This window comes from Mytilus galloprovincialis, chromosome 1 (assembly GCF_965363235.1).
Source record: "Mytilus galloprovincialis chromosome 1, xbMytGall1.hap1.1, whole genome shotgun sequence".
NCBI lineage: Eukaryota > Metazoa > Mollusca > Bivalvia > Mytilida > Mytilidae > Mytilus > Mytilus galloprovincialis.
Genome location: NC_134838.1, coordinates 35,362,987 through 35,388,857, shown reverse-complemented (window position 1 = coordinate 35,388,857; position 25,871 = coordinate 35,362,987). Strand labels below are relative to the sequence as shown.

General features: G+C 32.5%; 1 protein-coding gene across 1 annotated transcript; it reads left to right on the top strand.

Annotated features, from left to right (window-relative positions):
- The first annotated feature begins 1,350 nt into the window (after window positions 1-1,350).
- On the top strand, window positions 1,351-11,253 carry LOC143076189 (plasminogen-like). The gene is made up of 5 exons (XM_076251920.1): window positions 1,351-1,920; window positions 4,457-4,501; window positions 4,937-5,176; window positions 10,060-10,254; window positions 10,652-11,253. Exons 1-5 carry the CDS (start codon window positions 1,617-1,619, stop codon window positions 10,891-10,893), a joined length of 1,026 nt encoding a protein of 341 aa, XP_076108035.1. The 5' UTR covers window positions 1,351-1,616; the 3' UTR covers window positions 10,894-11,253.
- The last annotated feature ends 14,618 nt before the right edge of the window (window positions 11,254-25,871 follow it).

Genomic DNA, 25,871 nt, shown 5'->3' with positions numbered 1-25,871 from the left:
AAGAATTAATGTTGCATTACTATATCAATAATGTATTATATCTTTATAGCCCATCTAATGTACATTATTTATCAACTTCATAGTAATGCCTTGCGATTGGGATTTGAAATTAATTTTATTTTGTTTCATTGTGCCTATAGTCAACTAATATTTTGTTTTTACATTTGGCCGTTAAATGGACACTTTATCATTAATTCATATTTTATACAACAATATCATTTTGCCAATACAGGGTTGTTCTATTTCATGAGTTTAAGGAACAACATATCACAATACAATCTGTATGAATTGAAAACTGATATTTTTTTTTATCTAAATGACGACGAAACAATTTAAAGATAAAAATGAAAATTAAATCAAAAGATCATATTTATTATCAAATATACTATTATAATGTATATCAACAAAAATTAATGATCTATCCCATCAAAGATTGTTTTACACGGGTCGTTTAATTCTTAAAGTGGCACAGTAGTATTTTCTGGCCCATAAGGGATAATGATAGCCTTTTTAGAATTTTCACCACTTTCTAACGATGCAAAAAAAAAAAACAACATCTACATTCAAAGTTAACTGAAGTACTTTCATTTTACTATTCAGAAATGAATTTGAATGTGTATCATGACCGTTTACTTTATTTTGTTATTTTTAAAAACCTAAGGCCACTAGTGCTTTTAGGTCTTTTATCATGCGGTGAATACACAATTTTTAAAAATTCTTATTTTTTCTACACCTGATTCATCCCTCAGTTTGGGAAAGTGTGTTCAGTTGATACTGTATTTTTTGTCTAATCACACTGTTCAGATACATTGATTTAGGTAGGGTACAGAAAAAAGCAACCTAAATTCTGGAATGCAATTACTACCGTGCCATCTTAAATGTAAACAGTATCCATAATCCATGTATTTTTATTACTATATTAATGTCATTTTTCTGGAGCTGAAATTTGGGTTTTAAAAATCTTCAACTTCGTATTTGATTCGACCTTCAACTGTTTCTATTCTTTCAATTCTTATAATTAATGCGAATTTTGTGGTTCGTAATACATTAATTGTTACGATGTATATGTGTTCTTATTATGGCTAGCGAGAACATAGACACATTATCGATGTCGCTTTCTTTCATGTTCGGAAGAAGATCATAAATTCAAAACATTTACTCCATCATGTAATATTTTCCCTTTTGATCTTATGATCATAATTGCGCTTATTTCGATATTATTTCTTTTGAGCGTCTTTTATCTCATCTGTAAGCCAATCTGGTTGGCGTATATGTTTAATTCTTTTTACTTTGATGGAAGCGCGCCTGTTAATAACTGACAGCTTGAACAATGATGCTTGAACAGTAATTTGTTACATTGGGGAAAAACTGTCTATTAGTAGTTCAGCATTATTCATCTAGTTATGGAGTATTCTGTAAAGTGATTAAATTCTATGGATCTAAACCTAACACTAAGGACATAACCTTCAGACAAATTTAATTGTATTGATTGATATATTTATTCAGGTGCTTTTAACGCGGTTTTGCAGCATATTCTTTACTCACCAAGACCATCATTTTGAATTTGATTTGTTTGTTTCTTGTGAAAAAACCCAGTTCTGATACATCAACATAAAATGAACAAAGTTGAGACAATAATCATAGTTTATGTCTGTATCCGAGTTTTATCTGCCCATTCTCTGAGGGAAGACTATTACATACAATGGAAGACATATACGTTTCACAGTAACACAAGGGCTATAGGACACGATAACTCCCGTTCGGTAGTGAATTGCATGATGAAATGCAGTGTAACACCTGCATGTGTTGCAGCGAAATTTTACCCAACAAATGGAGATTGTGAATTACACCAAGTATATAACGTACATACACCAATTATGATATTGCCTGAAAACAGCAGTGTTGTCATTGTTAAAAGTGGTAAGTCGGAAAAATCTATTGATATTTTAAGTTTTTGACTCAATTTGAAATATCAAACATCTACAATAGGTCGTACATTCACTATGCCATAGGTAGGTCATTAATAGCGGTAACTGTTTTTGAGTTTTTTCTTTTGCATGCTTAGCTTTTTTATAGCAAACCTTGTTTTATTCGAATAAGGCTTAAACAAGGAAAATCATCCATCAAAACCATAAATATGTATGTCGTATCTGTTTTCATCTTCACATTACAAAATCAAATCCAACATTAAAAAATTAGAGAACTGTCAGCTTTCTAAGAATTGCAATTACAAATATATATAACCACTTACACTAATAGAAAAGTCCAAAAACTCATATATCTCCATCCAATGAATTATTGAGGGATGCACATCTGGTGCAGGAAAATTACAATTTGAAACTGTTTGTACTGCTACCACTGAGTCGTTACTTCATTATGTACACTGTATGTAAATTCTCGTGGCTACCAGGTCCAGAAGCTAATAATTTGTTATAGGGACGAAAACACAGATATTGTTGTACATGTATCTACCTCATGGAAAGCTCTGATTACTTGTCCATGATTGGTGGTTGTTTTTAAATTTTTTTTTTTTTTTTTTTTAGGTTTTATTAACTCTTTAGCGCTTGTTTGATATTTTCCCCCTGTATATTCTCAGTAAGGCTGAGCATCACTAAAGCGAAATTTATTGTGAATATGTGCACTTGGTGAAGTAAAATGTTGTAGACGAAACTCGTATCTGGCGTACTAAACTATAATCCTGGTACCTTTGATAACTATTTGCTTATGAGTAAATTTTAATAAAACCCTTAAATGCCCGAAATAAAAAATCTATTACAAAATTATAAAATTGCTATTGAGCCATAATGTTTTGTTGAGAAAACAAGTTTCAAAGTTCATGCATTCGTGAAGTCTATTGGAATTCATTCAATTAAGGAGAGGTTACTATATTGACTGTCTGCTTTCAATACTGTTGTTTTTAGCATTTTAATTTTGCATCGTCTTATTTGAGTTAAGCCATAAAAAAGAGTAATACATTATTATCTAATTCACAGAATGTCCATCATGTCCATGCCACCCCTATTCGTCAGTCTGACGTAGATCGGAAACTCGTTCTTATGCGTTCATACAAAATATTAAAATAGTGAACAAAAGTATACTTGATCGATCAGGTTGTCAGATCATATATATATTTACAAAATATTCACATATAATTGTGATGTTACGCTTTCCAAGGAAACTTAAACAGTTCAAAATAATATTATTTCCGTCTTTCATTGGAAAGAGGCAGAATATATCAAGGTGAAAATGTTCTAACATGACGTTTTTCAAACGCTTTGATAACACACTCGTGGTAAAATATGAAGATATTGTTTCGGCTGTTCAGATCGAACTCCCACATGACATATTTTTTTATGAATGAGCTACCCGACGTCATAGAACGATGACGTAAGAATATAAGCATTTTACCGGCAAAAAAAACATGCTTGTAAAACCAACAATTATCACAACAAGGAAACTTAAACAACCAATACTAAAATCTGTTATTAACCATTTTATTTTATACATATAAGACATACAAGTTATTTAATTATCATTCAAATTCATCCAAACCAATCCAAATACGTTATTGTAAAGAGTTTTAGAATGTCACTTATTCAATTTGCTCCGTTCTGTTACGTCAATTTAATAGTTCGTTTATTTAAGGGAACGGCAAATATATGCCTTCACCTAGAGCGCTTTGTTCCAAATATATATTATTATAATGGAAATAATTAATAGGGGCTTGAATTTATCCTGATTTCACCAAGTGTTTGGTCTTTATGCCGAAATTTTACCCCTCGCTGTCGATTCGTGGTAAAATATTATAATAAATTGCCAACCCGTGGTCAAATCAGTATAAACCCAAGCCCTAATGATTTTTTTCTTAAATAAAAACAATGAGTTCAAAAAGGAGATGTCATAGCCAGAAAGAAGGATGATGCAAAGATAACAAAAAAAAAATAAAAAGACTTCACAGGAAATTCCCTTATTCACACTGATGACATTGTAAAACTGTTCTAAATCTTTCTGATTTCATTTGTGAATTTCTATTGTTTAACAATTCAACTGGATAACAAAATAAAACTTAATCACACTATACAATGCGTCCATATGGGAGATATATTTGATATCTTTTAATTTGTTGGTTTGCCATGACTAAAACATAATAATATTATTACACGTTTATATGTACTATTTTCCTTTCTTTATATCATTTGCGTTACAGTATATTTAATAACCGAAAAACATAACGACTATACTTCATTCTTCTTTATTGCACATAGAATTTAATAAAATCTGGTATCAAACTTTTTTTTAAAGTATTCAGGAAAAGCCAATCGGGGTCGGCATTTTTTTTTAGTTATATTTCTAAAAAATAAATCGAGTACATCTTTTTTATCCAAGCTATTTTTTTCTTCTAATCGACTGATAATGTAATATGAACTATGATAATTGATATTATTATTATTTTCAGAATTACATGTTGATGTTTTGATTGGGAGCTGGATGAACTATGGAGGTATAATAACGTGAAAAGAAATTTAATAGGGCGTTTTTTTATAAATGTGAAAAAAACCTTTCCCTTAATAATGTTCTTTTATTGTGATTAAACTCACAAATTCAATGATTTTGTAGGCCGAACACGTGTTTTGTCTACAAAAGACTCATTAGTGACGCTCGAAAAAAAAGTGCAATAGGCCAAATAAAGAACAAAGTTGGAGAGCAATGGGAAAATTATGCACAACGATATACTAGTACTTCACGAAATATTTGCTTTCAATTAGATATCAATTCATATGAATTATTTGTATCAGTACCGTTGCTTATAAAATCAGTTGTCTTATTCAACACTACGATTAATTCAAAAAAATAAAAATGATGATTTTTTTTATATTTAAATGAGATGTTTTAACTTTATTCTGAAAAAAAACCCCACTGTTTTTGTCTCGTTTAGCACTAGATTGTTATATAGGGAGTAGTCATGACTACACTGGAACACACAGCAAAACAATTTCTAACAGAGCATGTCAAGGATGGAACACAAATTACCCACATACCGTCAATGAAAAGCCAGTGAATCAAGATGACCACTCCACAAATTACTGTCGTGCCACGTCATCCGATGGCCTGTTATGGTGTTACACAACAGACACAGACAACGAATATCGATGGGAATACTGTCCGATTATTCCATGTGAGTAGTTTGAATATACATGTTTTGAAATGTTATACGATTATAAATTACTTTTTTACGAATATAAACAGCATCTTATGTCTCACACAAATGATGATATTGTATGATTGCCAAAAAACAACAACTAACAAATGAATAATAACATTAACGGTACCAATTTTTCTGCACCAAATGCGCATTTCGACAATACATGTCTCTTCATGATGCTCGTGGTCAAAATAATTGAAATCCAAAGCTTATATAAAAGATGAAGAGCTATAATCAAAAAGATCCAAAAAGTATAGCCAAATCCATGAAAGGAATCAGAGTACTGCATGAGGGAGATACATTCCTTAATTGATAATAATTTCTAACATTTTGTAACAGCAAATTTTGATAACACAAAAAAAAATCTGTATTTTCATGCCAGTACCGAAGTACTGGCTACTGGCCTGGTGATGCCATCGGGGACTAACACTCCACCAGCAGAGGCATCGACCCAGTGGTAGTAATAACATTAACGGTACCATTTTTCTGCACCAAATGCGCATTTCGACAATACATGTCTCTTCAGTAATGCTCGTGGTCAAAATAATTGAAATCCAAAGCTTATATAAAAGAGGAAGAGCTATAATCCAAAAGGTCAAAAAAGTATAGCCAAATCCGTAGAAGGAATCAGAGCTTTGCATGAGGGAGATACATTCCTTAATTTATAATAATTTCTAACATTTTGTAACAGCAAATTTTAATAACACAAAAAAAATCCGTATTTTCATGCCAGTTCCGAAGTACTGGCTACTGGGCTGGTGATACCCTCGGGGACTAACAGTCCACCAGCAGAGGCATAGACCCAGTGGTAGTAATAACATTAACAATACCAATTTTTCTGCACCAAATGCGCATTTCGACAATACATGTCTCTTCAGTGATGATCGTGGCCAAAATAATCGAAATCCAAAGCTTATATAAAAGATGAAGAGCTATAATCAAAAAGATCCAAAAAGTATTGCCAAATCCATGAAAGGAATCAGAGCTTTGCATGAGGGAGATACATTCCTTAATTTATAATAATTTCTAACATTTTGTAACAGCAAATTTTAATAACACAAAAAATCCGTATTTTCATGCTATATGAAATCCTACACATTTCTGAGTGACTATTCATCTTTGAATTAATGCAAAAGAAGATAGCCGATGATCGATTCTTATAAATTGATTAACCAGATGCTCGGCAGGGCGCAGCTTTATACGACCGCAGAGGTTGAACCCTGAACGGTTGGGGCAAGTATGGACACAACATTCAAGCTGGATTCAGCTCTAAATTTGGATTGTGATTAAATAGTTGACACAGCATAGGTTTCTGACACAGAATGAATGTGGTCTAATGAACTTATAATATTTTTTTTGCCTTTGAGCATTTCACTATGCAGTTGAATATTAATCCTCTCAAAAAAATGTTTGAAGAAATTTTCTTTTTTTTATGAAATCTGAAATGAGACAAGTTTACCCCCCCTTTTTTTTCACATCCCCCTTTCCCTTTTTCCAAAACTGATCTCAATTCAAATTTCTAATGGAGTTTGCAACAATAACTACTCATTTAAATACATTCTAAAATATTAAAATGTAAAATAAAGTGCTTGTTATCACTGAATGGTAAAGATTGTTTTAATTTATCAGTTGGTGGTAAAAGTGAATATATATTGTATATTGTATAAAACAATGATTTAAGTTGATTCAACTACTATTCTGGACAAAGAAAGATAACTCCAATGGAAAATTTCTTGCTATTGCACAATATTGTGCAATTAGATATTTCTTGCTATTGCGCAATACTGTGCAATTGAAAATATTTGCTATTACACAATACTGTGCAATTGAAGATTTCTTGCTATTGCGCAATACTGTGCAATTGAAAATTTCTTGCTATTGCACAATACTGTGCAATTGAAGATTTCTTGCTATTGCTGAATACTGTGCAATTGAAAATTTCTTGCTATTGCACAATACTTAATATAATAATTTTGGATCCTGATTTGAATCAACTTGAAAACTGGGCCCATAATCAAAAATCTAAGTACATGTTTAGATTCAGCATATAAAAAAAGCCCAAGAATTCAATTTTTGTTAAAATCAAACTTAGTTTAATTTTGGACCCTTTGGACTATGTAGACCAATTTGAAAACAGGACCAAAAATTTAGAATCTACATACACAGTTAGATTTGGCATATCAAAGAACCCCAATTATTCAATTTTTGATGAAATCAAACAGTTTAATTTTGGACCCTGATTTGAACCAACTTGAAAACTGGGCCAATAATCAAAAATCTAAGTACATTTTTAGATTCAGCATATCAAAGAACCCTAAGGATTCAATTTTTGTTAAAATCAAACTTAGTTTAATTTTGGACCCTTTGGACCTTAATGTAGACCAATTTGAAAACGGGACCAAAAAATTAAGAATCTACATACACAGTTAGATTCGGCATATCAAAGAACCCCAATTATTCAATTATTGATGAAATCAAACAAAGTTCAATTTTGGACCCTTTGGGCCCCTTATTCCTAACCTGTTGGGACCTAAACTCCCAAAATCAAACCCAACCTTCTTTTTATGGTCATAAACCTTGTGTTTAAATTTCATAGATTTCTATTTACTTATATTAAAGTTATGGTGCGAAAACCAAGAATAATGCTTATTTGGACCCCTTTTTGGCCCTAATTCCTAAACTGTTGGGACCTCAAATCCCAAAATCAATCCCAACCTTCCTTTTGTGGTCATAAACCTTGTGTTTAAATTTCATTGATTTTTTTTACTTATACTAAAGTTATTGTGCGAAAACCAAGAATAATGCCTATTTGGGACCTTTTTTGGCCCCTAATTCCTAAACTGTTGGAACCAAAACTCCCAAAATCAATCCCAACCTTCCTTTTGTGGTCATAAACTTTGTGTCAAAATTTCATAGATTTCTATTCGCTTAAACTAAAGTTATAGTGCGAAAACCAAGAAAATGCTTATTTGGGCCCTTTTTGGCTCCTAATTCCTAAAATGTTGGGACCAAAACTCCCAAAATCAATCCCAACTTTCCTTTTGTGGTCATAAACCTTGTGTTAAAATTTCATAGATTTCTATTCACTTTTACTAAAGTTAGTGTGCGAAAACTGAAAGTATTCGGACGACGACGACGACGCAGACGACGACGCCAACATCATACCAATATACGACCAAAAAATTTTCTATTTTTGCGGTCGTATAAAAATAGAAAAGAAGGTAACACAAAACGAATAAGGCATTCCATTGAACTCCCAAAGTAGCTAGACCGGTTGCTGCTACTATGCACCACCCACTTTGATAATCCATAGTCAGCCGTAGTGTCACAATCCGGACAAGGACATAAATGAAATGACAGACAAAACAACTTTACTGATACCCAACTATCTAATTAAGACATCGATACACATGTCAGTAGTGAGTTGAGAAACCGACACATCCTATCGGTCAACTATTTCTTTATGGTGACAGTAGAACTATATCATTGGTTTATCACATGAATTTCATATCAAACTAAAATAAGCAGAATTTTTTAAATAGAACTTGCATATTACATGAAGGTCACTAGACCATGAACTAACGAGCAGGGCCTGAAATGATAGAAATACAACATAACAAAAATATCATTGTGATATATCACAAGTTGTTCCTATAAAAATGACTTAAGTAGACAATTTTAGAAAATTGTAGACGGCGTAAATACGACGATGCTGCTAGAAAAGCCTTATGAATCCTCATCTGATGGACAACGCTGGGAGAATATATACCTCATCACAATATTTTCAAAGGGCCATCTTTTACTTTGGAAGATCGGCGGTAAAAACTTTAAAAAAAAAGATAGTCTTGGTATGAGGTTAATACAGAATATATTGACTCAGAGAAGTATATCAACCTCAGACTTCGTCCGCAGTCAATATACGTCTTTCAGGTCAATATATCATTGTAATAACCTCATACAGGCAATTATTGTATATAGAACACACGAGTAGAAACAGTACCATTCACTGACAGGTCATCATGAAAACGTGTTTTATAACATTCGAATGTCTGTTTACTAAATACAGGTACGAGTTATGATTTAAGAAATAATTGATTGTTTAACATGGGTAAGCATTATATTCGTGATAATTTTTGCCCGAGCGATAGTGAGGGCTAAAATGTTAAAACTTCAATAAAGTATCTCTTGCATGAATTATTTCGATTCTGATTAGGACAATTAAGGTAATTTCTATGTCCGATGTGTATAAAGGTAAAGCGGTTGTGTAGGCTCTTCCATGAACCTCCCTTTTTCGTTTGTAAAGAAACAAACAGCTGGCACTGAGATTTTTCAGAGAGAGGAGTTTTTGAACAGCCAGCATGAACGGTTGTCGTATCTAGGTCAAATATGTCAATTTCGGAATGCAACACAACAGTCATAATAAATGAATTAGTTACAACATGTGCATCATTTAAGAGTTTGGAAGTGTTTTACTTTTATGAAATATATTAAATGCATGCCAATTTCATAAAATTCATTATTCTGCAGTGGTCAATATACGCATGTGCAAAAAACAAAATATTGGATTTAGAGCATGTGTTTATTCATAAAGCGAAAGAAGCACGTCGTATTAGAATAAACCATAATTTTAACTGTTTTACGATCACATTTAGAAATGGAAAAGTGCTGTTGTCGCTGATATCTAATATACTTGAAAGGTGTACGGTACTGGACCGAATATAAGTAAACATGTTTCGACTTTGCAGTTTGTATCTATATCTAGATTTCCGTTACATTTTTAAAGATTTATTTGAAATTATGTATGATTTGAAGACGGACACTTAAATTATAAAAGTTAAATATATTCATTTCAATAGGTTTTGCATGTGGTGTTTTTGAGTCACCGCCATCTGAACTTCCAAATACAACTTCGGCTGTTTCTATTACCAATGTTGTAGTGGTAACATTTCGGTGTTTGTCAGTTACACTTGGAAAGTCTGTTGAACACTGTCCAGTGTCCTTATGTGGAAGCGATGACCAGTGGTCTTCGATGTATAATATCTCGTGTACAAGTTAGTATCATTATTTTAAAGAACACATAGATATCAAGTTTGAAATCTATAAAGTAATTTAATTGCTAACGCAATGATAAAATATGATTGCGAAATATTATGTCAATCACACTACCGCTACAAATTAGAACTGCATACATTTATGATGTCAAATCGAAGTGGCTTTGGTCAGGTTACACCATACTGTTATATACTATTTGGTTAAAAAATGTACTTATATGAAATACATCAGATTATCAGCTTTAACATATAGGGAACAAATGAAATAAATTCATGTAAAATATTCTTGTAATTTTAAATCTTCCAATAATTTGTACCAAATAAAATGAATTTTCAAGATTTATAATCAGCTCATTTTAATATGAACACAATATAAATATCATCTTGTTAATATTAGGTGAAGACTGTTACACAAAAAGCACTGAATACGTTGGAAAAGTACACTGCACTGTGTCTGGTATAACGTGTCAACATTGGAACACGGATTTACCTCATAAACCTTACTATCGTCCCACAGATCCGAATGCTTTGGCATCTAACTATTGCAGAGATCCATCATCGGATGGCCGTCCATGGTGCTATACAACACACCCAGATTTGAGATGGGAATTTTGTCCCGTTCCACGCTGCCCAGAATGAGGAATGGTTTTATGAAGGTGGAAAAAATACTGAAAATTGAATTGATTCTACAGGTCAAGATTGATTTTGTTTGTTTTGTGTGAGGATCCATTGACTTACTTATGACTTTTTTTAAATATAGGTAACATGACACTTTGGACATGTCTGGCGTAATTTGTTTTAAGGCCAGTTTCTTTTGATGGAGATTTATATGTAATACGTTAATCATAACGGCTCTTTTAATGAAGATTAATAACACCAATGCAACGTTTTTTTTTTGGAAAAAAACATAGCACAAAATGAAATAGAAACAGTTCAAACTTGAAATGTAAAACAATAGTAAAATCTATGTACATTCTTGTAAACATACAATGAATGCATTCTTAAGGGAAAAAGCAAGAAATAGTTTTGCAACTAATGTTTACTTGAGAGAGACTGCTATGAGCTTCTTATTGTACTTATTTAGAAGTTTTTTTTTAATATAAATATTCGTAATGTTATACGGATTAATGTTTATATCATTAGATCATTATTTTTTTTTATCATACTTCATTGATAATTGTGACATTTGTTAATAGGATGAAAAAAACCCCAGTACTTATCCCGTCCTTGTTGAACATTAGAAGTATATAATAATTTGATTTGGCTAGCACTTAGTAGTTATCTTAATTCTGAAATATATACATTTCTAAATTTTCTATGTTGTATCTTGTGTACAATAATTTGTCTGTTTGTCTTTTTCTTTGTTATAAGTCATGGCGTTGTCAGTTTAATTTCGTTGTACGAGTTTGGGTGTCCCTCTGTTATCTTTAATATAAAAAAAGAAGATTTGGTATGATTGCCAATGAGACAACTATCCACAAAAGACCAAAATGACACAGACATTAACAACTATAGGTCACCGTACGGCCTTCAACAATGAGCAAAGCCCCTTTTGTGGTTAAAAAATACAGTCCATTTTTTCCCAATCAAATTTATTATTATCATTTATCTTCACAGTTAAGTATAGTGCCATTTTTGTCGAGCCTTCGACTTTTGTCGTAAAAGCGAGACAAAGTAATCCTGCATTCCGCCGTCTTCGTCACCAGTGCCGTCTTCGTCACCAGTGTCGTCTTCGTCGTCGTCGGCGGTATCCACAAATATTCACTCTGTGGTTAAAGTTTTTGGATTTTAATAACTTTCTTGAATTAACCTGATCACAAGATAGTATCCAGAAGTTAATTTTGTAAAAAACGAATATCGATTTTTTCGTATTTTACTTATAAATGGACTTAGTTTTCCTGCCAGGATACCTTACATTCACTCTGTGGTTAAGGTTTTTGAAATTTAAAGACCTTTCTTAAACTATCCTGGATTTCTGCCAAACTTGGACAGAAGCTTGTTTATGATCATAAGATAGTATTCAGAGTAAATTTTGTAAAAAAGATTGAAGTTTTTCCGTATTTTACTTATCATTGGACTTGGTTTTTCTACCAGGAAGTATTATATTCACTTTATGGTTAAAGTTTTGAAATTTTAAGAATTTTCTTAAACTATCCTGGATTTCTACCACACTTGGCCAGAAGTTTGTTTATGATCATAAGATGGTATCCAGATGTAAATTTAGTATTTTTTCCGTATTTTACTTATGAATGGCCAGGGAACATAACATTCACTCTGTGGTTAATGATTTTAAAATTTTAAAAACTTTTTTAAACTATCCTGGATTTGTACCAAACTTGAACAAAAGCTTGTTTATGATCAAAAGCTAGTATCTAGAAGGAAATTTTGTCAAAATTTTGTACCTGTTTTTTCGTATTTTAAATATAAATAGACTTAGTTTTTCTTCCAGTTAACATTACATACAGTCTGCAGTTTATTAGATGCATAGACAGAAGCTTCTTACAATCAAAAGATAGTATTTTTATTATTTTGTTTCCTTATTTTCGTTGAGCCTGCGATAAACAGCAAAAGTAGGCGAGACACTGGTTTTCCGCGGAACCCTTACGATTTTTTTCTAATCAAGAATTATTCATATCTTTTAAGCGTTTGTTTGACCAAAAAAATGTTCTTATATTTTTGGAAGAATTGGTCCATGAATTTAACAAAGATTAACTCTCTGATATTATTTTTGAGAGATTTTGTATATAATTGTATTGCTAATATTACCCCATTGTTATCAAGAAAGTTAGATTTGAATTTATAATATTTTCACATTGTTCAAAAGACATTAATTTTATCCTTTTTTTTCTAGCAGGCTATGTATCAACAAGGGATTTTGATAACAAAAACGGTCCTTAAGATTGGACAAAATCTCTGAAAAATCTCTTTGTAAAATTCATGGACCAATTTTTCCAAAAATCTTCATCAACCCAGACTTTAAAAGACATAAATGCTTTCTTGTATTTTTCACTTTATTATACCAAAGTGAGTCTGTTTTAATTCTTTTTTTTTGTTTTGTATAAGTTTATTCTTATAAAGATGTTTTTTAGATAAAAATCTCTTTCCGACAGAAGTTTGACATTTTTTTGATGACCTTAAAACACTTGGCTTTCAATATGTTTTCAATTAGCTTTTTATGTTTGTATTACTCTTTAACAACCGTCGAACTCATGTTAGTTTTAGCCCGTTAATACATTTTTCAATAGGTACATGTAGCATTTATGCCAACCCACGCACCCAACAAAAATTTAATGATCCAGACAAAATATTTCTCTTTTAATCTTTACAGGCTTGTTCTCCTAAACAGATTAATAAATTGTTCAAATAAAGTGTTTAAAAGTAGTATAGCTTGGAGCCTGGAATATCTAAAACAGATGTTTGAATTTGAAATAATTAGTGTCTTGATTGTTGTTAATTTTTCAACTGGAGTAAGTGTTTGTGTAGACCAGATTTTAATGATACTTTCAATTCTTTCATTTTTTCATGATAGTTTGGCCATTAGTTTATACATTTGTACCTAGTAGTGTAAACCTATGTGAACCCCATTCCAATCTCCACGTTAAACACTTTGTGTCTTGACTGTATATTTAAACCCCTTGTCTTAAACATCTTTGTATTTCAAATTATCCAGATAAAAAAAACAAATTAATGAAACTGCAGATATAATGTTTGTGTAAAATTATTATAGAGGGGCCAAAATTGATCAAGTCTAAAACAATTTCAGTGATATTTAATGAAACGAAAGCCGGGCTTCAAAGTTTCTGTGAAACTGCCTATTCTAGAGGTGGCGTGAATCAGATGTGGATACTAAAAAATTCCAAAGATCTTTTAGAGTACTTATAATCTAAGACTCTTGCAATAGTATTAAAACATTTGACTTTTCAAACATTAACCCAATATTCCCTATTCCAAACAAAAAGAGTTGGTATTGCTTTGTTTCATAAAATAGAATGTCCAACGTAGATACAAGTATATTGTCTTAGGGAAGGTAAATTCCTACTTTGTAAAGGAGCACTCTAATTCAAACCAAAAAAATTCCCTGAAACTGACATTATCAAGATGCTTGATTTCTTGATTTACAACATATTTATTATGTTTGGAGGACGTATTTTTCAACAGATTGTCAGCATTCCAATAAGCACCAATAAAGCCCCTCTTCTTGTCGACTTGTTTCTTTATTATTATGAGGCTAACTTTATACAGGGACTTCTAAGGAAGAAAGATAACAAGTAAGCAATATCCTTTAACTTTAATTTTTGCTATATAAATGATGTTCTCTCAATAAATAGCTCAAAATTTGATGACTATGTTGAACGCATCTATCCCATCGAACTAAAAATAAAGGATACAACAGATACAGTTAAGTCGGCCTCATATCTTTACTTACATCTAGAAATTGACAATGAGGGTAGGTTGAAAACAAAACTTTACGACAAAAGAGATGATTTTAGCTTCCAACTTGTGATCTTTCCATTTCTATTAAGCAACATTCCAGCGTGCCCGCATACGGAGTATATATCTCCCAATTGAAACGATATTTCCATGCTTGTATTTCTTTTCATGATTTCCTTGATAAAGGGTTGCTGTTCACAAGAAATCTATTAAACCAAGAGTTCAAAATGGTAAAGTTGATTTCATCCCTTCGTAAATTTTACGGACGCTAACACGAGTTGGTTGACCGTTTCACAGATGATATCGGATATGTTCCTTACGTCATTACTACAATCCACTTCTCTTTTCATGAATGTGACCTACCGAATTAGACTATTTACCGGGTTTGTAATAACATGAGCAACACGACGGGTGCCACATGAGAAGCAGGATCACCTTACCCTTCCGGAGCACCTGAAATCACCCCCAGTTTTTGGTGAGTTTCGCATCAATATTTGTATCATATCGTTAATAATTTGACACAGAATAATGCTTGTGTATGTCAATATTTAAAAGTTGTGATTCGTTTCTGATGCATAAAGAAAAGTGGTTCGCTTACTGTCTGCTACATCACATGTACTTTTATCATATAAAACTGCCGTCAATTTCCCAGAAAAAAAGCCCCTTCTGCACACAGATTGAGATTACAATTATTCAGTGTCATGGTTTGGTTCAAACATGTCATGGCTTATTTCATGTTGAACATGGTTCAGTTATGTGATTCTAAATCTTGAATGAAGGAAAAGAAACGATCAAAATAAACTGACATTATACAACTATTGAAATACTCTTTTTTTAACCCCCAACGTTTTATTTGGATTACAAATGGACATATATACCCACATTCGATGTAGTATTATTATATACTAGTATATATTAAGTACATGCTGTCTGATTGCCAATGAGTAAAACTATCCACCCGAGACCAACATGACGTAGATGTTAGCAACTATATGTCGCTGTACGGCCTTTAACAATGAACAAATCCATACATCTTAGCAAGCTATAAAAAATTATATATATATGTAAAAAAGATTAAATGAGATAACCCAAGCATACAATATTACAAAGCAATAATGTTTTTTTTCCATTCGTAATAATAATTGATAAAAGTGGACATTAAATCGGCTTCATTCTAATTCGAAATTGTTATTTTTCATATATTTAAATTCTAAGCCTGTGTGTTTTGTTTATTTTAATTTTAATTTTACTAAAAAATAATAAAAAAAATAAGTTTTAACCGTTCTCCATGTCACGCGTTAACATTTTGTTTCATGGATAAAGACTTATTTTGTACCCTTGATATCGATTGGTTAGTTTTGTAGTTGGGATACTATGTCATGGGCGTATAACCCCACCTCTCCTTTTATTCATCATAAACTGGTTCAAAATAAAACAACAGATAAATAGTTTACAAGAAAAAATATAAAACAAAAATTACGTTTTGATTAGCTGATACTTTTTATACGACCGCAATAATTAAAAAAAATTTTGGATGTATATTGGTATCACGTTGTCATCGTCGTCGTCGTCGTCAGCGTCGTCCGAAGACGGATGGTTTCCAGATAATAACTTTAGTATAAGTAAAAAGAAATCAATGAAATTTTAACACAAGGTTTATAATCACTAAAAAAAGATTGGGATTGATTTTAGGGCTTCTGATCCCAACAGTTTAGGAACGAGGGGCCCAAAAGGAGGTCAAAATAAGTATTTTTTCTAGTTTCAAGACAATAACTTGTGTGTAAGTGTATGGATCTTTCTGAAATTGTACCACAAGGTTCCATTTCAAAAAAGGAAGGTTGGGATTGAATTTGGGGGTTATGGCCCAAACTGTTAAGGAATTAGGGTCCAAAAAGGGACCAAAACAATATTTTTCTAATACTTTGTATAAATTGCTTATTTCTTGACCAATTGCAATGGGGATTTATTCTTGAATTCTTGGGTTTTTTGGAATTTGGTCCCCGTTTTTAAATTGGTCCACATGAGGTCCAAAGTGTCCAAATAAAAATTTGTTTGATTTCATCAAAAATTAAATTATTGAGGTTCTTTGAAATGCTAAATCTAACTGTGTATTTAGATTTGTAATTTTGGGTCCCGTTTTCAAATTGGTCTACATTACGGTTTAACAAAAATTGAATTCTTGGGGTTCATTGATATGCTGAATCTAAACATGTATTTAGATTTTTGATTATGGGCCCAGTTTCCAAGTTGGTCCAAATTGGGGTCCAAAATTTTACTTTGTTTGAATTTAACAAAAAATGAATGTATGGGATTCTTTAGTATGCTAAATCTAACCATGTATTTAGAATTTGAATTTTCGGGCCCTGTTATTAAATTGGTCCACATTAAGGTCAAAAGGGTCCAAATTTAAAGTTTGTTTGATTTGATCAAAAAATGAATTCTTGATATTCTTTGATATGCTTTGATATGCTGAATAGTACTGCAACTGACCTCGAAAAAGACGCTTAGTAAACGAGTTTAATGGTCCGGAATAACACACGGCTGGAAATTGTTTTAAATGATAGAAAAATATCTATATTTTAATTTTCGTCGGGGTGATACAACAACTTACTTCTCTAAATAATCTACGTTCCTTAGATGAAAGAGTTGTGTATCATAGGTCATGTTACAGGACATACACCAGCAGACAAAATTGTAGCGTGTTTAAATTAGAAACAGAAAGCCAAATATGTGATCAATCTGATCTACAAGTATCCCCACAACCTGATACTTTTATACAAACTCGCGCTCAATTTCCTCTTGTAGTTTGGATATAAAAACATGATTTTGTGTAAAAACAAAACCTTTAAAAAAGACAGAAAACTACATAAGATCGAGTCGCGTGAAAGTTTTGATAGTCTTTTGAAGTGCGCTAATGTGAGTAATGATTTATTCATTGCAAAGCTAATTTCTAGTAAAGATTTTTGTCAAATGCAGTATACCATTCAGTATGCATTACGAAGTATTTATTAAAGTCAACTCGTGTGAAATCAGACAATACAGTATATGAAGAATCAGAACATGAACTTGCTTTCTAGTCATTAATAACAATTGTTAATGATGATCTGTTCCTCCACACAAAGGCCTTTCTAATGTCTCACATCCTTGATATATACCAGTCACTTTTACCCCAAAATGTCTGCGATAAATACCAATCTTACAAACTTCAGAACAAATTAATAAGTTATTATGGCAGCTCAATTACAATTCAGACACAGTGGGGACAAGGGATGTCAAATATAGTGTTTATGTCAGACCTTACTTTAGTGGATGCCATATCGGCAGCAGGAAAATTAAAGTTCATGTTAAGACTTTCAGAATTACATCAAGGTGTTTCTGCAGATATTAGGGATACATTAAATGAAGACCAATTACTCCACTCTGCAGCTAACGCTCTTGGGCGTGATATCAAAAACCTTGATATTTCTTCTGATGACTACCCTAGTGCCAATGAAGCCTCGCTTGGTGCTTCTATGGAAAATATGCCAGCATCTCTTTTTAAGTTCATTTGTTGGTTGATTGATGAAAAATCCCACAAAGTCGCTTCTAAACCTTATGTTTTCCCTCAAGATAAACTTCGTAAATCTATGACTATTACAGAATGTATTATTTCAGTAGCTAAATCAGCATTTACCCCCATTCCATTTGGGCACTAACCGTTGTTAGATATAGGAAGATGTGGTGTGAGTGTATGATGCGTTGGTTGCTTTGTGGTTATCCGCTTTCTTTCAATGGTGCAGAGACAATGATTTGATGGCTTCATTTCCTGATAGATTTTGGTCATTATTGTCTGAGGTAGTCTCTAATTTCAAAAGTGACAAGGACAATAATAAATCTGTATACGAAGCTCTGATTGTCGGGAGAACTATTCTGATGCCAGGTCTTGAAGAATTCAGACAGTGGGGATGTCAATCGTCACCAACATTCAAGTATTGGGATATGTTTTTACGCGCTGTAGAAATCATGATTCAGAATATTAGGGCGGAACGAGAAGGTTCGTGGTATATGCATTTGACCTCCATTTCCTCAATGTTACCATACATGTTTATTGCAAACAGAGTAAATTATTCGAGATGGTTACCTGTATATATTTTATATAATTTAACATCTGATATACAACCGGCATTTTCATCAGGACAGTTTGCCATTCGCTAGAAGCCATGTAAATTTAACGGGATATGGAGCGACATGGCGACAGAAAAGACAGTAATTAAAGATTCAAAAGGCCGGGGTGGCATAGTTGGCATTACAAGACAAAAGTCTGCACTAATTCGCTGGTCCCTTACCCGTCACGTGCTCGCAGAGTTTAGTGCAGAAACTAGAACCAAATCTGGATTTTCTGCTCAAGAAGAACCCTCTCATGAGGAAACTCGACCAACAGCATTACGGCGAGACGAAGAGCATTTCAAACTTGTTATAGAACATGTTCAACAGCGAATGACAAACCCTTTTGATATTAAATCTCCTCCTAAAGCACTCATTAACATCTCAACAGGCATGCATGCGCCTACGGAAATTTATTCATCACTGACAAAAGCATTTGATGATGGTATAAAAATGGTCAAATCGTGTGTCAATGGTGCGATGGCAGAAGGTAGCAACAGTGACTTCTATGGCCCAATATCGAGATCGAAAATCAAAACCTTCGAAGACTTAACGAGAAAGTCTAAAATTAAGTGTAGGTCAGGAGAAGTTCTCAGTGTACATATAAGTTCAGAATAAGTATTTCGTCGGGCTCTAGTTCTTGCGGGGTGTCGTGAAGATATTACAATAGGGAAGGTTCTATCCCTCCCAATCGGACCTGTTCCTACCTCTCTTTTCCACAAAGACGGCACTATGCGAAAAACATGCAAGGCTGATCTTTGCCACCAAATAGAAGCGGAAGCTGCAACTAAGCACCAGTTGGCACCATACGATCGTTCAGCATCCGTACTTATCAGGAATGGAATGGCCTTAGTCCAGTCATTACATGTTAAGACATTTAGCACTTTCGGTGACTTGGCTCTTCATACAATTCAAAGTCAGAAATCATACCTTACCAATGCTGCTACAGTTGTTGATGTCTTTGATAGATACGATATCAAGCATTCAATTAAATCTTCCGAAAGAGTCCGAAGAACTGGAGTAAATTCGAGCCAAAAGGTATTTCAGGTAATAGATGGTCGATCCATACCAGACTGGAAAACAATCATGGCCGTCAACGCAAATAAACAAGTTCTTCTTAAGTTCCTGGGTGATTTTACTCTTCGTCATCATGCTCAGTACCCGGTGCTGACTTCGCCAGAGGATAAACTTTATCTAGCGGGTATTTTTGTTGACCCAATTGTCGTGAAGATGTTATCTTCCACAGGGGTATCTGACTGCCATGATTTATTCAGCACACACGAAGAGGCAGACACAAGAATGATCCTACATACTATGTTTGCTGATGAAGAGTTTGGGAGGGAAAATAAGAAGGGTCGAATTATAATTAAGTCTCCAAATACAGTTGTTCTAATTCTTTGTCTGCATTTCTTTCCGTCAATGAAAAACACCCAAGAACTGTGGTTTCAAACAGGAACAATAAGAAGCAATAAAGATTGTCGTAGGTACCTTCCTGTACATGAATTATGCAGTGGTTTAAACCCTGTCATGTGTAAAGTTTTACCTGCTGTTCATGCTTTAACAGGTTGTGATATCACTTCATCATTGTTTGGAATCGGGGAAAAACAGTTTACAAAGTTTTAAAGGACAATCTTGGAGACTTTTTTGATTTAGACCTTCTTTCCAGCGGTGAAATAGATAAATCTATTGATATCGGTCGGACATTTGTTGCGAGGCTCTATGACCAAAAACGGAAAACTAAATTTGACCACAGTGATTTGAATAAACTCCGTGTAAAGAAAGCTAAACAAAAAGATGCTAGCTGTGCCAAACTTCCCCATGCGAATCAACCTTCCTGCAACATGTTCTGAAAGCTTCACTTCAGACCACTATTTGGACTTCTTCAAATATTGCACAGCCATCACAGCAGTCTCCTTAAGACTTCGGATGGGAAGACAAAAATGGATTAACCCCAACACTTTTTTAGGGATAAATGTCACATGATTATCTGCAAGATTTAATTTGTACCTGCAAAGGTAAATCTGTTTGTTCAAAAAGCTGTGTTTGCTTTGAACAAAATCTGTCTTGCACCAAACTTTGTCCGTGTCAAGCAAGTGAAGCGTGCTGTAATGCCAATACGCGTACTGAATCCGCAAAAGACAACGAAGACATAGACCTATAGCTACGATTTTTATAAACACTTTCTCACTGTAACGATTTGATTTTTTTACAGACAGTTTATTCTTATTTATCAAAGACAAGGTTTTTATAATGTAGCTTTTCAGAGACAAATTATATATGTTCAAACTAGCATTATTATCTATCAGTATCCTTAACAATTGACGGGTTTACGTATAAAAGGATAATCCAAATAAGACAATGTTCATGCATTTACAAACGGATTTTGTTTTACACTAAACCAACCGCTTAATCAATGCAAGTCACACTTTTGATTTTTCTTAAACCTCGCATTCGCCTCGGTTGACTATGGTATTTTTTATGTTATAAATAATCTTTCCGACTCTGTAAATACAAAATATCAATTTATCTATAGCCATATACTTATTTTCCAAAAATACAAAACCTTTTGGAAGCAAAATTTAAAACACTGTTTTATCGCTTGATTTTTTTTTTAAGAAAGAAAAACTGTTAATATTATTTGATAAATCGGTTTAGAACATAATTCTAGTATATGCTTTAGTAGAAAATAATAAGCAATCTGAGAATTCATTGATGTGAAAAGGTCAAGGCCACTTCTACATTTGCTATGTCATAAATAAGGAAAATTCAGATGGTTCAAGATAAGCGCCATTTTGTAATGACAGCCCTTGATATAAGTAGTCAATTTGTCGTTTTGGCTTCCTTTGAAGCATATGCGGACGATTTTATCGTTTTTGTAGCGTTCAAATGAATATATATTAGAAAATTTCTCGTTTTTTACCTCATGGTTGAATTTATAATATTTTCAGGTTTGATCTTTGACCCCAATAAAAATGTAACCACTCGGGGTTTTTACGACCAAACTTTTCTTATTGTACACATTTTCCTCTTTCCATCGATATTTTGGATATTGGACCATAATAGGTAAATTTAAATTTTTTGAGTTCATTAGACCACCTTAATTCTGTGTCAGAAACCTATGCTGTGTCAACTATTTAATCACAATCCAACTTCAGAGCCGTATCAAGCTTGAATGTTGTGTCCATGCTTGCCCTAACTGTTCATGGTTCGACCTCTGCGGTCGTATAAAGCTGTGCCCTGCGGAGCATCTGGTTTATCATAATTTTTTGATAATTTTCTGATTTTACAACTTTGGAATTTAAGAAAATATTCTGAAATTAAAAAAGTCTGAAACAAAATGGGCTGTTCATTTATTAATATCACGAATAAAAAGAATATTTTAAACCGTTTACATTGTATTTTTACATTTTATTTCCTTTAAATGGCCTAAGGATGTAAGTAATTTAAATAGATATTAGACTTACTTTGTATTCAAGAGACCATGTGTATATAGCTTTGAATTATCTTATCCAATAATAATATAGATAAATGGATATACTTATTCAGTTACTGTAGATTCATTATTATTCGTTGGATACCAATTTTCGTGGATTTCGTGGGCACAGTCAAACCACGAAATCAAATATTCAACGAATGATAATTTTTCTATAGGTTTGTATGCAGACTTCAGCAAAACCACGAAATTAAATATCCACGAATATGCAAGTTTTTCTTAATCCACGAAAATTGGTATCCACGAAAATAAATGAATCCACAGTACTATAAAGCGGGTTTGCAGCATATTATTCACTCACCAAGACCATCATTTAGAATTTATGTTGTTACTTTTTTGTTAAAAAACAGTTCTGATACATCAACATAAAATGAACAAAGTTGAGACTATTATCATAGTTTATGTCTGTATCAGAGTTTTATTTGCCTATTCTCTGAGGGAAGACCATTGCATACAATGGAAGAAATATACGTTTCACAGTAACACAAGGGCGAAAGGACACGATAACTCCCGTTCGATAGTGCATTGCACAATGAAATGCTTTGTAACACCTGCATGTGTTGCAGCGAAATTTGATACAACAAATGGAGATTGTGAATTTCACCAAGTATATAACGTACATACACCAATCATGGTTGTGGCTGAAAATAGTAGTCGTTGTTAAAAGTGGTAAGTCGGTAAAATCTATTAATGTTTTTAGTTTTGTACTCAATTTGAAGTATCACATATCTACAATAGCTCGTAGATGCACTATATCATAGGAAGATCAGTAATACCATGCGTTAAATTTTTGTATTAAAAAAAAGTATAAAAAGTACCAAATTTAAAGGTAAATTAGAAAAGGGGAAGTAAATAAAAACTGACAATATCAAACATTATCAGCCAATGGAATCAGAGGAAAACAGTTGTAACTGTTTTTGGATTTTTTTTTTTTTTTTTGCATGCTTAATTTTTTTATACACAACCTTATTTTGTTCGAATAAGGTTTAAACAAGTACTATTGTACATTCATCTAAAATCTTAAATTTGTATACTAAACAACAAAAGAACCGATGTACAAGTTTGAACTCCAATTTATTATAAAATATAATAAAAAAGAAAAACAGCAAAATTTTCCAATGAAAAACGTTCATTTACAAAGCACATGCATATGATAACAAGAATGTGTCCCTAGTACACGGATAACCCATCTGCACTACCATTTTCTATGTTCAGTAGATCATGAAAAATTGGGTAAAAACTCTAATTATGCATTGAAATTAGAAAGATCATATCATAGGGAACATGTGTACTAAGTATCAATTTGATTGGACTTCATTAAAAACTAACACGACCAAAAACTTTTACCTGATGCGGGACAGACGGACGAACGAACGAACGGGAAAACAGACCAGAAAACATAATGCCCATAAATGGGGCATAAAAAATCTGACCAAATCGAAAATTTAGAAAATACCAATTGATGGAACATCGGGGTCAAATTTATTTTTGCTGAAAATGATGACAAAAGTCGACACTTCATTTCCAAGGTGAGAATTAAGTATTCAAAAATCTGAGAAGGCATTCCAAATTTTAAGCAGCCCATGTTTAAATTAAAATGTTTTAAAGTTCTAATATCGATTTTTGAATTTCTGGTAAAAATTTACTATTTTTGAAATAACAACAATTAAAAAATATCAATTCACGTTTTTGCCTTAAATCCATGATTTTGGTAAGAAAAGTACACTCTGCAAACCAATTTGACAATTATTTGGCTTGGTACAGTGTATCAAATTTCATTATATATATATAAAAAATTAAAAAATAAATATGTTGCCCTGTATCGTTTCTTTTGTTGACTAGTATATGTCGTATCTGTTTTCATTTTTACATACCAAAATAAATGCCAACATTGAAAAAAATCAGAAGTAGAATTGTCAGCTTTATAATAATTGCAATTACAAATATATATAACCTTTTACAATTGCAGAAGAATTCAAAAACGCATATAATTCCATTCATTACAATAAATAGGAATGCACATCTGGTGCAGGAAAATTGCATTAATATTTGAAACTGTTTTTATTGCTACCACTGAGTCGTTACTTCTCCAGAAACACTGTAACTACTCCCGGCTACCAGGTCCAGAATCAAATATTTTGGTTCTTGCACAAAAACACGGACATTGTTGAATTGAAATACATTTTGCTGTTAAACAGTTTTGGAAATTATCCTGATATAAAGAATGGATCTACCTCATAGAAAGCTCTTATTGCTTGTCCATGTCCATACCTTTCAATATTGTTGTTTTGACATGTTAATTTTGCGTCGCCTTATTTGAGTTACGCCATAGAAAAGAGTATTAACATTATTATCAAATTCACAGACTGTTCATCATGTCCATGCCACCCCTATTCGCCAGCTGACCTTGATCGGAAACTCGTTGTTATGGGTTCATACAAAACATTAAAATAGTGAGAGAAAAAGACGTATACTTGATCAGTTGCCAGATCATAGATATTTACAAAATATTCACATCTATTTCTGATGTTGCGCATATACATAAGGGACATAGAAGTAAAATTATCATTTAAATTCATCCAAACCTATCCAAATACGTTATTGTAAAGAGTTTAAGAATGTCATTAATTCAGTTTTCTCCGTTTTTTTCCGTCAATTTAATAGTGCGTTTATTTATGGGAACGGAAAATATTTTCCTTCACCTAGAATGCTTCGATCCAAAAGAATTGCCGAATTTGTCCTTTTAGAATAGAAATCATTCATGGGGGCTTGAATTTATTCTAATTTAACCACGGGTTTGGCCTTTATGCCAATATTCGTCCCCTCGCCGTCACATGAAATTCCCTTATTAACACTAATGACATTGTAAAAATCAAACATTTTTTTAAGTAATCGGAAAAAGCCAATCGGGGACGTCATTATTTTGAGTTATATTTCTAAGAATAAAACCAGTACATCTATTTTTATCCAATATTTGTTTCTTCTTCTAATCGACTGATAATATAATTTGAACTATGATAATTGATATTATTATTATTTTTAGAATTACATGTTGATGTTTTGATTGGGAGCTGAATGAAGTATGGAGGTATAATAACGTGAAAAGAAATTTAATAGGGTGTTTGTTGATAAATGTGAAAAACCCCTTTCATCAATAATTTACTTTTATTGTGATTAAACTCGTCATAAATTCATAGATTTGTAAGGTCGGACACGCGTTTTGTCTATAAAAGACTCATCAATGACGCTCGAAAATAAAGTAGAATAGGTCAAATAAAGAACGAAGTTGGAGAGCAATGAGAAAAATATGCAAAACGATATACTTCACTAAATATTTGCTTTCATTGATGTCAATTCATATGAATTATCTGTATCAGTACCGTTGCTTATTAAATCAGTTGTCTTATTCAACACTACGATTAATTTAAAAAAAAATAAAAATGATGTGATTTTTTTTATATTTAAATGAGATGTTTTAACTTTAAAAAACTGTTTTTGTTTCGTTTAGCAATAGATTGTTATATAGGGAGTAGTCATGACTACACTGGAA